The sequence below is a fragment of the Phyllobates terribilis genome, unplaced genomic scaffold (assembly GCF_046119375.1).
Source record: "Phyllobates terribilis strain yellow unplaced genomic scaffold, ASM4611937v1 Scaffold_3__8_contigs__length_932513732, whole genome shotgun sequence".
Classification (NCBI taxonomy): domain Eukaryota; kingdom Metazoa; phylum Chordata; class Amphibia; order Anura; family Dendrobatidae; genus Phyllobates; species Phyllobates terribilis.
In genome coordinates, this window is record NW_027362763.1 from 403,957,803 (window position 1) to 403,973,884 (window position 16,082).

Below are 16,082 nucleotides of genomic sequence, written 5' to 3' on the forward strand. Positions count from 1 at the left end.
TTTTCCCACCAGATATAGACCGCTGCCAGAGGCATTTGGCAGTTGCATGTTTTCCTCTATCCATTCAAAAATATGCATGTGTATAGGCAGATGAGAGATATAGTTGTCTGCCAAATAAGCTTTGAATTGACAGCAGTCTAGCATGTGTGGGCACCTTTGGTTTCAAAATTGTACAAACATAATTTTACCTTTATACAAGTCACTAGTGCGACCACACTTAGAATACTGTGTACAGTTCTGGTCTCCGGTGTATAAGAAAGACATAGCTGAACTACAGCAGGTGCAGAGAAGAGCGACCAAGGTTATTAGAGGACTGGGGGGTCTACAATACCAAGACAGGTTATTACACTTGGGGTTATTTAGTTTGGAAAAACGAAAGCTTAGGGGTAATTTTATTACTATGTACAAGTATATGAGGGGACAGTACAAAGGGCTTTCTACTGATCTTTTTACTCTGAGGCCTGAGACGGGGACAAGGGGGCATCTTCTACGTCTGGAGGAAAGAAGGTTTAATCATAATCACAGACGCAGATTCTTTACTGTAAGAGCAGTGAGACTATGGAACTCTCTGCCGCATGATGTTGTAATGAGTGATTCACTACTAAAATGTAAGAAGGGCATGGATGCCTTTCTTGAAAAGTATAATATTACAGGTTATATATACTAGATTCCTTGATAGGGCGTGGATCCAGGGAATTAGTCTGATTGCCGTATGTGGAGTCCGGAAGGAAGTTTTTTCCCCAATGTGGAGCTTAGTGTTTGCCACATGGGTTTTTTTTGCCTTCCTCTGGATCAACATGTTAGGCTTTTGGTTGAACTAGATGGACTAAGTCTTCCTTCAACCTTAAAAACTATGTTACTGTTATGGCATCCAGTTAAGATGCTATAACCTAATCTGTTAGTGTAAAAAAAACAAATATTACTTTATAATACATCACATTTCCAAAGAATTAGTTACTCTGATACACTATAATAAGACTTTGCATACTATGGATCCATTATTAAACCAGTCTATAAACACCAAGTAGATGTGAGCAGTCAGTTATCATCTGAGGATTCACTATTGGCAAACTTCTGTCTTACTTATATGTATATTACATGAATAAAGGAAGACAAGTAGCTCTCAGACATCACTGGGATTGCTTATCTAAGGGTAAACAAAAGTTCTGAAAAGTCAAAAATGCACCATTTTGGGCTTTCCAGTTTCCCAACCCCAATCTTTGAATTTGTTTGGATCCACTGGTAAAAACTGAATGTCTAAAGCCAGCTAGGATGAAAATTATATTTGGCAACAAATAACTTTCAGAGACCCAGCATAGCAAACCACTATAATAAATAAAATTGTTAGCTGCCCACACAGCATAATAAAATCTCTGAAAATGAATAAAATAATGTTTTCTATCAGTAGAATGCGATAAGAGTAATGAAAATAATCTAAATCTCTAACATGTAATAATGATTACACTGACGTGATATTTACACTCAGCAAATAGATACCAACAATCTCTGACACGTTATTTTGATCAGTCTTTTATCTCCATTTTCCAGATGAACTTTTAAAATGAATCACTGATGTTAGAATCTTATATGGATTCAAGAAAACTTTATAGTGTGATTTGTGTAATAAACCCCAACCAAGTGTTTACCTCTCCTCTGTTATATCATCACTGCTTCCAGCTTTCTCCTTTGGTGTCAATCCAAACAAAACTTGCTTTGTATAATTCCCTATCCCCTCCTCAAATAAGACAATAAACGGCCCATCACTCCAGAGGAGTCTGCATGTGGCTCACTATTCAGCAATTCTCCAAGATACAACACTTTCTCTACCCATAGACATTGATGTAACTACATGACAAACATGTATGCATTTTGTTACACATGTAACACATGGCACTTTTAAGGAATATTGATCTTGAAACTAAACCTTAAATAAATTGTGACCCAGTAGGAGTTCCTGTTGGTCAATGTAACAGTACCTATGTGCCTTTCTATCACCATATAGTGTCTACAATAAAGTGTTATTGAAATCTGTGCCTTTTATAGCCAAGATGGAAATATTTCTGTTGTGTCCATCAGAGGTGATGTTAGAAGAACTACTGAGCGCAGCTGCACTACGCAGTTTGCGTACGTGCAACAAAATTAATGGGAGTAACAAAAACAACCTGGGAGCTATGAAAACACCGTAGCTCGCTGTGCTGTTTCAATAACCTCCAATCATTTCTATGGAATATATGCAAATAGTACAGCGTGGATGCGCTTGGCTATTTTCGTATCCCCTCCCTTCAATAGCCAGGACTTGGAAACAGTTAGTTCTCTTCAAGAAAAAACGTCTAGGCAAAAATGTCTGCATAACTTGCTACATGTCACAATTAGACTATTCGCACATTCCATATTATTGGCCACGACAGTGGTCTGTGACTGCTGCACATAAGAGGGAGAACCTAGTCTTACCTTTTCTTTTGATCAGCAAGCCTAATGCGGCATCAGCTGTGCTTAAAGCTGCAACTATGATGTTGTACCAGCCTGGCTAATCAAAAGAAGAGCCGCGGATGCAGGCAGGTAAGAAGTATTGCTCCCACTCCCATGCACCAGCTATGGACCACTGATGTGCAAAATCAGAGAAGTCGCGGTACTCACGAAAGAGGTACCCTTTCATCTTTATTACACCAGACTTTTGTGGCTGATGTGAAGGGTTGTGCGAATTGATTTGCACAAGTTACAATATGTATTATTATGGTTTCAAATAGTAACCATGAGAAGAACCCTCATAGTGTCTTATACTATCAGAAGCACTTGGAGAACATAACAGACTGTAGACATCACAATACAGATCCTTATTATATGTCAGTTGTAAATAAGTTCTTAATTATATGAACAGCAGCAAGTTGACATAAAAATGTAAGGAATAAAAATGACTGACACTATGAAAACATAATGATATAATGTGGGAGATTTATAAAAGTAATGCAAATTAACAATGGAGTAGCTGTCTATAACAATTAATTCCTCCTTGGCTTTTGTGAGCAATTGCCCCCAATTTTAATCAACTATCTTTGATAAATTACTTCTATGTGTTTCAGCCTGATTAACCCAGTATTAATAAAAAAAATCTATAATGTAAATATCATACCGTATGTTAAATATCTATAATACATGTAAAATATAGTTCATTAGTCTTAATATGTTACTGTCCACATGGCGAGATTAGTCTTTGTCACTCCACAGGAATCCTGCAGCCCAGATGTAAAGGAAACAAATGTGTTAAATATATTGGCTAACCCAAATAATCCCTCGTTTTGTTTGGCAATGACACAATCCTAGATTTTCCCTCCCAGACTTCTCTTTTGATGCCTGAAGAGCACAAGTCTAAAAATATAGATTTGCATGAGTTTGCACTGTGTTTGCTTAGCAATTCTGCAAAGTATTTGATTCTTAGTTATTAAGATGAACTAAACAATTGAAAGAAGTAAAAGAAAATTTTGGAAAGTTTCTGTTTGGATAATTTATTACAAGAAAGGATTACAGAAGAAGGACAGTTTGGCCGAGCAGAATGTTTTCCAACCACCGCCTCAAACTGCTTGCAGGTCATTTGTATAATGTGTAAGGATTAGCTCTACAAGTAATTATGATCTGCGACTCATTAAAAGATACAAGATGATTTGCAAGATGTTTTAGAACTGCATGTTTAGTGGATGCCTTAAGTTCTCACAATGTATGCGGTATTATTAATAATTTGTGGTTAGCATAGTTGACCCTCTGCACTAGGGTGACCTTTGATCCAACTTTCTCATCTATAAAGTTTACAGTAAATGAAGTTTATGATAAGCTCAACTCTCCCTACAAATAACTTCTACATTAATGAATAAGGAAAATGTATTACAGTTCCTCCATCAAAAATAGGGCTGCTTACAACAGATGAGTAGTTGAGCTACAGCGGAATACGAAATCCTTACAAAAGTTATTATAAAAGTTTAGCTTTGCTTTTTCTTTATTATCTTTGATGATCAAGAATACTTTTTAAGCCTATTGTTGACCAACTTTACATTCCTTTAGACAATACAACAATAATAAAAAGTTGAATGTGGGAACATACCCTTGGTCCTGGTGGTCCCATAGGTCCAGGTGGTCCCGTTACACCAGGAGATCCCTTAAAATAGATTTTAAAAAATCAATGGTGAAGACACATTTATTAGTAGTACTCAAAACTCATATGTCAATATTATTAAAAAAGGTTAAATGAAAATTTGTATCTTCTTAAATATACAATAATTTAGCAAATAAAGATATAAACTTATAGAAACTTAAGCAACCAATTTACCATTCTTCCTGGCAATCCAGGGTCACCTTGATCACCCTTGAATCCTTGACGACCCTAAACAAATATGTGAAATATTGATGATTCATGCAACCTATGTATGACTTTATAATGTCACATCATTTAATATATAATCTCAAAATATTTAAAACACTTTCAACATGAAATACTTAACATGATTGTGAGTGTAATTTCAGGCATGTTGTACATCATTCTGCTATACCTAGATCTCTATCAGCTTATACATAATTATGAATCACCACCAAATATTTTACATGAACACTTAGAATGTGATATATTTTATGACATTTTTGACAAATTCCATTTTTTCCAACTTACAGTTTCTCCAGGAATGGAGAGTCCAGGAGGTCCTTGTGGTCCAGGAGGCCCCTGTGGACCAGGTAGACCTTGTTCACCTCGTTGTCCTGTGGGGCCCTATAATGTAGGTTCACAAAATACAAGTGCATAGAAGTGTTAAGATCAGCATAATAATTCCTCTCCCCTACCATTCCGTCCCAATCTTTATGAGTGTCTGTTAAATGATGAGTCTGCTTCTGGCCAGCAAATTAATAACTCTTTATCGAAGGCCCTCAACATGTATCTTCTACTCCAAATATTGGATTTGCTGAAAATTAATTTTATATACAATTCTGGTATGCATGGAATGTATTTCATAGAGTAACCCACCTAGTTCAATTCTAGTCTAATTATTCACAACCTATATTTATACATTTCACTATGAAGTCCACTACCACTGTCACTTTTAATATGAAGGATTGAATGTATTATAGAATGTTGCCAATCCAGTAGTAGTTTCCATTTCCTTTTATTTCTTTTGTAAATATACCTAGATACTCCAGATTTTGAGCCTCTGGCATATACAATCGTATTCGTTCCATCACTGCCTTAGGAGACTGATGTTGCTAATTTATGAAAAAAATGCTTCCTACTTTCCTTTCTACTTTTTTTTTTTAAAACTACCCCCATATTTAAGAATTGGGTACTAAGTTTTTTAAAAGTACCTTTAATTCTCATAACTAATTAGATCTCTTAAAGTCCCATATTTACCAGACAAAATCTCTCCTAATTGTTTTAGTCTTGGCAGATGTTGTTAGATAAAAATAGTTTAAAAATACAAAACTCTCTTTTTTCCTGGGACGATATAAATACATAACAACTGGAATTGTCATATATACAAATGAACAAATTTAAAAAAAATTGATTTGGGTTCGATTTGTCAGAATTGGACGAAAAACTCAATTTGAAACAAATCAGTTTGTCACAAATCAAAAGTGCCCTAAATAGACGTTTATTGTGCTCTGAGGTCTTTCCAAATTCCAAAGTTATATAATGGGAAGGCCAGGAAAAAAATGTAATATAACAAAACGTTATATTCATTGGTCCAAGACCCGCGCCATGCCCAACCTGCCACCACAGCTCTCCACCAAGTCCTCCCGTCTTCTCTTTTACTGACCTCAGATCTCCTTCTGGTCTTTGGTTTTCTATCTTCTTTTAAGGTCTTCCTGTGCTGACTAAGCCTCATATGAAGACATTGAGCACAAAACATGTCATTGATGTCCCACATGAACATTTGAGGCTCATTCAGTGCAGGAAAACCCAAAGAGAAGACAAAAGACCAGAGGTCGTAAGGAGATGCAGAGGCTAGAAAAAGGAAAGACCAAAGGTCGCAAGGAGATCCAGAGGCTAGAAAAAGGAAATACCAGAGGACCTCATGGAAAGCCACAGCAGCTGAACAGGTTAGGAGAGGTTCGAATTTAATATATTCACATTAATTCGAGTAACAGATTCTCTTTAATATTGACAATTATTATCCACAATGGTCTAGGATGCTTTTTGGTTAACATCTCAATTAGATGAAAAATCCTAGATCTTTACTGTTTTGTATGTTAATACTATATATCCCAGGAGATCTCGACTTTTTAAGCAGGTCAGTAATTTTCCTGATGTGGCCAGATGGGGGTTTACAGGTAATGGAAAAACCCTTAATTTTGCAAATGACCATTAAAATCCACTATTAGGGTTATGGGAATTTTCCAAACATTATATTTTCAGTTATTTATTAAAATGTAAGAATGAATATAAGAAATGATCAGAAAACTACAATAGTCCCACAGATGTCAAATATAAAGCAGAACTGATCTGACCAAAAGCTGATATATGTTAATCCCATCAGTTGTTTCAATAAAAAGTTTATTTTTCTTTTATTTTAGAAAAAAAGAAAACATACTCCATGTTTTTTTAACTCTGGGAATTTGGCGCTAATTAGAACCAGTTTGTTTACTTACATTATCGCACCACTCTTGTAGGTCTATGTGTTCCCATACTGTTCCTAGTTTTTATGAGGTCAGAGAGCAGCTTCTATAGGACCTGAGGGTGCTGACTTATGCCTCCAAGTGGGAAAAGCCTAGCAATAGTTTACTGCTATCAAACACTTCAATGTGGATTCCTTTTCTAGCATATCTGTCGCACAATGTTACTATTCATTCCTGACTACTACTTGTATAAGTAGTTATGCTACTGCTCACATTCTGAAGGCCAGTTGGTCATTTCAAATAATTGGAGGGAAGATATTTTACATCAGTGATAAAGAATAATATAAAGCTAATTAATAAAAAAATATTTATTAACTATTATCCAGTATTGAAAAACCAGGCTTCACTTTAAAAAATATAAACATATATACATCATACAATTCTAATTACTAATCAATGCATAATATACACAATATAATATCAGATTTACTTACAGATGGTCCATCTACACCTCTGTCACCTCTGGGACCTTTGCTACCAGGCATACCCTAAAAATGAGATGGTAGTTTTGTAAATCCGTTAGATCAGACAGAAATCTTTTTACTTCTAATATAAAGCCTTGAGCACTCAGAGGTTTAAGAAATGTATTTTTCCTTTTACTTTATCATATTTGGCAAAAAGCCACCAGAAATTCTTCTCTTAAGAACATACCCATTTCATTATTTCTGCCAATCTTAGTAAACAGCTCCAATGAATCTAGAGCACAGAATCCTTATGTGTATTCAACAAAAAAGATGGTAAGAAGAAGATAGACAAGTACATGCAGAAGGGGCTTAAAGTAATTGTCACAGATCTTGGAGAAACATCAGAAAAATAAGAAACTTTAGAAATCAATAAGAGAAAACAACTTTTTTTTTGTTCTTTGACTTTTTGAGTCGAGGAAAGAATACATATTAATACATGCTTACAGATGGGCCAGCAGGTCCTGGGGCTCCCACACTGTCTTGTGCACAAGAACAGGCATGTGGCAGAGCTGGGCACTTAGCTTCATCTCTCTGAAAAACATTGAGTGACACTTTGATGAAAAGGCATTGAATATAAATTGTAGTTACCACTATATATATAAGTGCATGCTATTTTCATCAAATGCCAAGTTCTTAACCAAGAATCCTCAGCCTCTTATCAGTTCAGTTGAGGCTTTTCTCTCCAGAACCAAGTACTACTATAATCCATAATTTTCTGGTGATGCATTTTATGTAGTAGCTAAAGACATGTATAAGCAGCCAGGTTGTTTATAGTCATAATATACTTATCTCATTATATCTTATCACTTTTAGAAAATTAAAGCAGTTTTCCCCTGTTATCTTTTTATAAAAAAAAAACATGGGGAAGAGCCGCTAATCTCAGTAATAGGCTGCAGCGCTGTTGACATGACGTCAGCACTGCAGCCTATACACAATCACTGGAGCAGTGGCAGAGATAGAGCTGAACCCCACGAGGGTGAGTACCTGTTGATTTTGTAACTTTTATGATTTTTTACAAACAGATGAAAGGGGAAAACCTCTTTAGGCTGTGTGCCCACTATGCGTTTTTAAAGCTTTACCGCAGCGGAAATTCCGCCGCAGAAACGCTTAAAAAACGTTTGGTAGAAGGACTGCAATGTTCCCCAATGATAATCTGCATGTGCTGTGCACATGCTGCGGAAATTTCCACTGCACTATCAGCTATTTTGCGCAAGCGCGGCGTTTTTGCCGCCATTGACTTGCATTGAATTGCTTAATATCCGCATGACAACATGTGCACATGCGGATATTAAGCGATTCAATGTGCAGATGGTACCCGGGTCTGGAGAAGAGGAGACTCTCCTCCAGACCCAGGTACCATAGTACTTGTAAAAAAAGAATTTAAAATAAAAAATAACATTATACTTACCTTCTGATGGCCCCTGGTCTCCTTAGTGATGCGTCCTGGCTCCCCGGCGGCTCGCGATGGTCTAAAAGGACCTTCCATGATGTCATTTAGTCATGTGACGGGTCACGTGACCGCTGACGTTGGCGGTCGCGTGACCTGTCACATGACTAAATGACGTCATGGAAGGTCCTTTTAGACCATCGCGAGCCACCGGGGAGACCGGAGAAGGAGGCCGGGGACCATCAAAAGGTGAGTATAATGTTTTTTTTTATTTTTTACCATTTTTATTCTTTTTTTAACTAACTTGGTCACGCTATATAAAATCATGGATTTATATAGTGTGACTAAGTTGTCCAGCACTTTGCCAAGTGATGCTAAAATCATTTGGAAAGCGCTTGACAACCCGCATGCGAAATCGCATGTGCAAAACGCGTAACAAACGCTTGTCCCTGGCTGAAAAAAAGCATGTAAAATACGCAAGCGTTTTTCTGCCAGGGAGATGCAGAAACGCTCAGGAAAAATCCGGAGCATTTCTGCATCATGGACACATAGCCTTAAGGCTGTGTGCCACTATGCGTTTTTTTAGCGTTACCGCAGCGGCAACTCCACCGCAGAAACACTTAAAAAATCGGTTGGTATAAGGTCTGCAATGTTCCCCAATGATAATCCGCATGTGCTGTCAACATGCTGCGGAAATTTCCGCTGCGGATTATCATTGCCGAAAAATCCGCAGCACTGCCAATTACTTTACGTAAGTGTAGCACCCTGAGGATTCGGCTGCTACAGGGGTATTGCACCTCAACCCAGAGGTGTGATATTCCACTCCCGGGTAAGGATGGAGTGTGGAACTGAGCTCAGTTAGCTGCATGCACTACACACATCCCATTTCCGAGAAACAGACCGATGGTACTCCCACTAGAGAAATGTGCAGGTACAACAGTGTCTGTTCCTGGCTGGAGTGGGAGGGGGGTGGAACATCCCAGTAGTGTAGGGGCAGATAGGGGGAGCAGTCTGGGTAAAGCTAGGAGCTCATTGGGTGCTGGTCACCTGAGCTCACACATAGAGGGAGTATATAAGGTGGGCACCATCTTAGGACAGGGTCTTTGCAGAGGAGTCTTTTGTAGAAGGCTGGTCAGTCTGTCAGTCTTTTGCAGAGCAGTGGAGGAAAGCAGAGGAGCAGAGCAGCCCCAAGGCCAAGAGTGAGAGAGGAGTTTGAAAGACCCAGAGGGGGAGAAAGAAGGAACTCCAAGAGCCCAAATTAGACCAGAGGGTGAAGAGTTGGCAACAGGGTACCGGATCCCAAGCTGGCAGAGGCTACAGCACACCTTAGCCAGGAACCGGAGGTCGTGGGCAGGATTGATCTGCCACGATCACCCACTAAATCCACCCGGAAGGCAGACCACGAATAGGGTCAGGGAACCCAGAGACAAGGGTTTACCACCAAGAGGCCCGAGGGAGCCGGACATAGGTGGATCCCTGGTGGGGAAGGCCAGAGAAGAGGACAGGACAGAAAGGGAGCTCAGAACCACGCTCCAGAACTACTTGGGGGTTGGCCGAGTCCAGGACCTGGTGGACGCAGCGCGGCTCGGGTGGTCACTCAAGGCCGGAGTGACCGGTACAAGAACAGCAGTAAGTAAACAAACCCTGAACTGCACAGCCCGACTCTGACTCTCATTACCATCCTCACTGCACCTCCACAACCACCATCCTCTGCACCTGACCCCCTGAGCCTATACCCCTCCCGTTGGGGGTTATTCTACCTGGGCTGCACAAACACCATCAGCCTCAGCGGACCCTGCTGCAGCGGCGGCCGTAGTGACCGCAATTCAACGGGTGGCGTAGTCGACATAAAGAACTTTAGTAACATCAGTAAGGACTGCCACACACTGAGCTTGACACCCTGGGCACGGACCGGGTCACAGCCACTCGGAGACTACAACCCCCATCTGATCCGGCTCCGGGTATCCCCAACAACACTGGCCCAGGGGGCGCGTCAACTTTGGCGTAGTCGGCAGGATTACGTGCCCGCAACAACCGGGTACTGCGTGCCTGAAGAAAAGTTCACCGTTACCTCAAAAAGAAGTCTCCCGCCGGTTCCGGAGGGTCCCCGCCAACGGACCCCATCACAGGTCGTTTCCCGCCGGTTGTCCGCCATTTGCAGCTTTTTCCCGCCATCCATGGAGTTTCCCGCCACTGGGAGACGATTCCCGCCATTTCCAAAGATTTCCCGCCTTGGAAGAGCGGACGCCATTATGGGCGTGCCAGAGGGTGGCAAGAGGCCACCTCCCATCGTGGGCCAGGTCGAAGAATGGCGCCAAAAGCGGAAACCGCGCCCACCAACAGAGACTGTGATGCTGGAAGTGTCCATCAGCGTAAGAGAACTGCCCCTGGAACTGAAGTTGCCCCGGGACCACCCTCAGTGTGGGCGGAGACAGAACAAGAGAACGAAGATGGGTGCAGCTTGGAGCAGTCTGGAGAGAGCGCACCCGGAGACAAGACGTCTGGAAGAGAGTCCAGAGAAAGCACACCCGGAGATGGAGGGAGAGCCAGGCAGCACCGACCCAGTGGTCAGGAGCCTGATGCGGGCCGCCACTCCAGGCAGCACCGACCCAGTGGTCAGGAGCCTGTTGCAGGTCGCCACTCCAGAAGGCCTGCTGGAGATCCTAACACAGCTCCCCCGAGATCGGGAGTGTGCACAGACTGCGCTGGAGGGCCTCGCACAGAGGTTGGCCCGGGTGCAACGAGAGACGTTGGCGGAGTGGAGCCGAGAGATGGCCCAGCAGACCGAGACTCGTCAGCGGAGCACGCCACCCGAGACGAGGAGACAGACCGCCTCTGAGGATGGCGCAGGAGGACTGAAGGCCGGAGACGGCGCCGAGAAGGGAGCCGAACGAATGGAGGCAGGTAAAGGGGACGTCACTACCCCGAGCCGGGAAACCGCGTGCCTGCCCCAGCTCCCCGTCGCAGAGCCCGAAGTACCCCCTGCCGTGCCCGTCGCTGCAACGTCACCGCCGCAGACTAGGCCTCAAACGGAAGCCGCGACCCCTGTGACGTCACACGCCTCGACCCCGAGCGTGGCCAAGCAGGAAGTACCATCGGCCTGGTCGCAAGGCCTAGTACCCCCGGGCGACGCAATACCAACAGCGCCCCCTACCTCCGCGGAGCCCCCGGCCTGGTCACAGGGCCAAGTAACACAGGGCGCCGCCGTTCTTACGGTGCCCTTTACTTTCAAGGTGCCCCAGGCCTGGTCGCAAGGCCTGGTTAACCCGGGCGCCGCTACCACCACGGCGCCCATAACACCTAAAGTGCCGCACCTGGGTGAAAATCTATTTGCCCAGCATACGTGCCCGGATGGGCAGCCCTTCGTATGGCCCCAGGAATACATCCAGCTGGAGCTGCAAAAAGCAAGGGCCATGTGCGAACCCCTGATCCCGGCTCCAAAGCCCATGAAGAGGATCTCGCCCCCGCTAGAAGAGACCCAGTTTGAGTGGGATCCCACCGGAGAAGACCTCATGGGGTTCACTCAGGAGACTCGGGCAGCCGCAGCGGAGCGTGCAGAGTGCTGCCGCCAGCAGCTCGAGGTCTTTGAGAGGGAGCGGAGAGAGAGGCGGGTCCGGGAACAACAAGCCCAAATAAGGAGCGCGGAGCAGAAGAGCCGGACCAGGAGAGACCCCCGTGCAGCGCATGGTCCCCGTACCATCGGGACTGTGATAAAGTTCAATCTGCAGCATGGGTGGGGTTTCATCAGGGATCACCGCACCCCAGGCGACGTCTTCGTGACCAGGAGAGACGTTGAGTCCCACCTACCGGAGGGACACAGAGGTCGTGACCTGTATTTAGGGGACGAGGTCACCTTCACCCGGCACAAGTGTGCCAAAGGACCCTACGCCCTCCATGTGCATCGCCTGACGGAGGAGGAGCTGCGGTGTGAGGAGGAGCAAGAGGACCCGGGCGGGTCTGAAACTGAAACTGTCCACAAAGAAAGAGCAGGAGGACGCCGTCGTTGAGTACGGTAGTGAAGAGACTGTATAAAGTTACCCGTCAGGGTATAAGAACTGTTACTGCTGCTAGTTAAAATATAGTCCCCGTTGGGACCAGCAAATTGAACTGTTAACCCCGTGTGTCCCTATTCCCACTGACCGAGGACTGAGAGCGGTCAATCCTCCCTAATACCTGGCCGAGGACTGAGAGCGGCCATATCCCCTTGTATATAGTTGCGCTTCCTAAAGCGCCCCCTACCGGTTTTATAGGAAACTGTTTTATTCCAAGAGAGACTGTCGCACTTTACCCGGTCACAAGTTGCACCGTGACCGGAGGAACCAGAAACAAGAATGTTTATATGAAAAGTTTATTGCTGCTGATGATGTATATGATGTTTTATATGTTTTATATGTTTATGAAAAAAATTGTATGTTTTGGATGTTTTTGTTTATATCTTACAGCCCGAGGACGTGCTGTGATTTACCAGGGGGGAATGTAGCACCCTGAGGATTCGGCTGCTACAGGGGTATTGCACCTCAACCCAGAGGTGTGATATTCCACTCCCGGGTAAGGATGGAGTGTGGAACTGAGCTCAGTTAGCTGCATGCACTACACACATCCCATTTCCGAGGAACAGACCGATGGTACTCCCACTAGAGAAATGTGCAGGTACAACAGTGTCTGTTCCTGGCTGGAGTGGGAGGGGGGTGGAACATCCCAGTAGTGTAGGGGCAGATAGGGGGAGCAGTCTGGGTAAAGCTAGGAGCTCATTGGGTGCTGGTCACCTGAGCTCACACATAGAGGGAGTATATAAGGTGGGCACCATCTTAGGACAGGGTCTTTGCAGAGGAGTCTTTTGTAGAAGGCTGGTCAGTCTGTCAGTCTTTTGCAGAGCAGTGGAGGAAAGCAGAGGAGCAGAGCAGCCCCAAGGCCAAGAGTGAGAGAGGAGTTTGAAAGACCCAGAGGGGGAGAAAGAAGGAACTCCAAGAGCCCAAATTAGACCAGAGGGTGAAGAGTTGGCAACAGGGTACCGGATCCCAAGCTGGCAGAGGCTACAGCACACCTTAGCCAGGAACCGGAGGTCGTGGGCAGGATTGATCTGCCACGATCACCCACTAAATCCACCCGGAAGGCAGACCACGAATAGGGTCAGGGAACCCAGAGACAAGGGTTTACCACCAAGAGGCCCGAGGGAGCCGGACATAGGTGGATCCCTGGTGGGGAAGGCCAGAGAAGAGGACAGGACAGAAAGGGAGCTCAGAACCACGCTCCAGAACTACTTGGGGGTTGGCCGAGTCCAGGACCTGGTGGACGCAGCGCGGCTCGGGTGGTCACTCAAGGCCGGAGTGACCGGTACAAGAACAGCAGTAAGTAAACAAACCCTGAACTGCACAGCCCGACTCTGACTCTCATTACCATCCTCACTGCACCTCCACAACCACCATCCTCTGCACCTGACCCCCTGAGGCTATACCCCTCCCGTTGGGGGTTATTCTACCTGGGCTGCATAAACACCATCAGCCTCAGTGGACCCTGCTGCAGCGGCGGCCGTAGTGACCGCAATTCAACGGGTGGCGTAGTCGACATAAAGAACTTTAGTAACATCAGTAAGGACTGCCACACACTGAGCTTGACACCCTGGGCACGGACCGGGTCACAGCCACTCGGAGACTACAACCCCCATCTGATCCGGCTCCGGGTATCCCCAACAACACTGGCCCAGGGGGCGCGTCATAAGCGCGGCATTTTTGCCACCGTTGACTTCCATTGAATCGCTTAATATCCGCATGACTACATGTGCACATGCAGATATTAAGCGATTCAATGTGCGGATGGTACCCGGGCCTGGAGAAGAGGAGACTCTCATCCAGACCCGGGTACCATAGAACGTGTAACAGGGTCACGTGACCGCTGGCAACCCACATGCGAAATCGCATGTGCAAAACGCATGACAAACGCTTGTCTATGGCTGAAAAAACGCATGTAAAATACGCATGCACTTTTTCTGCCAGGGAGATGCAGAAATGCTCAGGAAAAATCCGGAGCATTTCTGCATCGTGGGCACATAGCCTTACGCATAGCTAGTTCTTCACAATCTCTGATTTGACACTTTAAGATAATCAAGGCACTTACCTATCTGATCTAGCTATCTAGAGTACAGACCAAAAGTTTTGAAACACCTTCTCATTTAAAAATTTTTCTGTATTTTCTTCACTATGAAAATTGTACATTCACACTGAAGGCATCAAAACTATGAATTAACACATGTGGAATTATATACTTAACAAAAAAGTGTGAAACAACTGAAAAAATGTCTTATATTCTAGGTTCTTCAAAGTAGCCACCTTTTGCTTTGATGACTGCTTTGCACACTCTTGGCATTCTCTTGATGAGATTCAAGAGGTAGTCACCGGAAATGGTCTTCCAACAAACTTGTAGGAGTTCCCAGAGATGCTTAGCACTTGTTGGCCCTTTTGCCTTCACTTTGCGGTCCAGCTCACCCCAAACCATCTGAATTGGGTTCAGGTCTGGTGACTATTGAGGCCAGGTCATCTGGCGTAGCACGCCATCACTCTCCTTCTTGGCCAAATACCCCTTACACAGCCTGGAGGTGTGTTTGGGGTCATTGTCCTGTTGAAAAATAAATGATGGTCCAACTAAACACAAACCGGACGGAATAGCATGCCGCTGCAAGATGCTGTGGTAGCCATGCTGGTTCAGTATGCCTTCAATTTTAAATAAATCCCCAACAGTGTCACCAGCAAAGCACCCCCACACCATCACACCTCTTCCTCCATGCTTCACGATGGGAACCAGGCATGTAGAGTCCATCCGTTCACCTTTTCTGCGTCACACAAAGACACGGTGGTTGGAACCAAAGACCTCAAATTTGGACTCATCAGACCAAAGCACAGATTTCCACTGGTCTAATGTCCATTCCTTGTGTTCTTTAGCCCAAACAAGTCTCTTCTGCTTGTTGCCTGTCCTTAGCAGTGGTTTCCTAGCAGCTATTTTACCATGAAGGCCTGCTGCACAAAGTCTCCTCTTAACAGTTGTTGTAGAGATGTGTCTGCTGCTAGAACTCTGTGTGGCATTGACCTGGTCTCTAATCTGAGCTGCTGTTAACCTGCGATTTCTGAGGCTGGTGACTCGGATAAACTTATCCTCAGAAGCAGAGGTGACTCTTGGTCTTCCTTTCCTGGGGCGGTCCTCATGTGAGCCAGTTTCTTTGTAGCGCTTGATGGTTTTTGCCACTGCACTTGGGCACACTTTCAAAGTTTTCCCAATTTTTCAGACTGACTGACCTTCATTTCTTAAAGTAATGATGGCCACTCGTTTTTCTTTACTTAGCTGCTTTTTTCTTGCCATAATACAAATTCTAACAGTCTATTCAGTAGGACTATGAGCTGCGTATCCACCTGACTTCTGCACAACCCAACTGATGGTCCCAACCCCATTTATAAGGCAAGAAATCCCACTTATTAAACCTGACAGGGCACACCTGTGAAGTGAAAACCATTTCCGGTGACTACCTCTTGAAGCTCATCAAGAGAATGCCAAGAGTGTGCAAAGCAGTCATCAAAGCAAAAGGTGGCTACTTT

General features: G+C 44.2%; 1 protein-coding gene across 3 annotated transcripts in view; it reads right to left on the minus strand.

Annotated features, from left to right (window-relative positions):
- The window catches only part of COL12A1 (collagen type XII alpha 1 chain), a 175,574-nt gene that overhangs the window by 11,846 nt on the left and 147,646 nt on the right, over window positions 1–16,082 (minus strand). For all 3 annotated transcript variants that reach the window (XM_073675570.1, XM_073675573.1, XM_073675572.1), the window contains 5 exons: window positions 7,557–7,643; window positions 7,083–7,136; window positions 4,655–4,750; window positions 4,319–4,372; window positions 4,094–4,147 (listed from right to left, as the gene is read on the minus strand). In XM_073675570.1, the coding sequence (XP_073531671.1) occupies window positions 4,094–4,147; window positions 4,319–4,372; window positions 4,655–4,750; window positions 7,083–7,136; window positions 7,557–7,643 (345 nt within the window). The remainder of the gene's footprint in view (window positions 1–4,093; window positions 4,148–4,318; window positions 4,373–4,654; window positions 4,751–7,082; window positions 7,137–7,556; window positions 7,644–16,082) is intronic.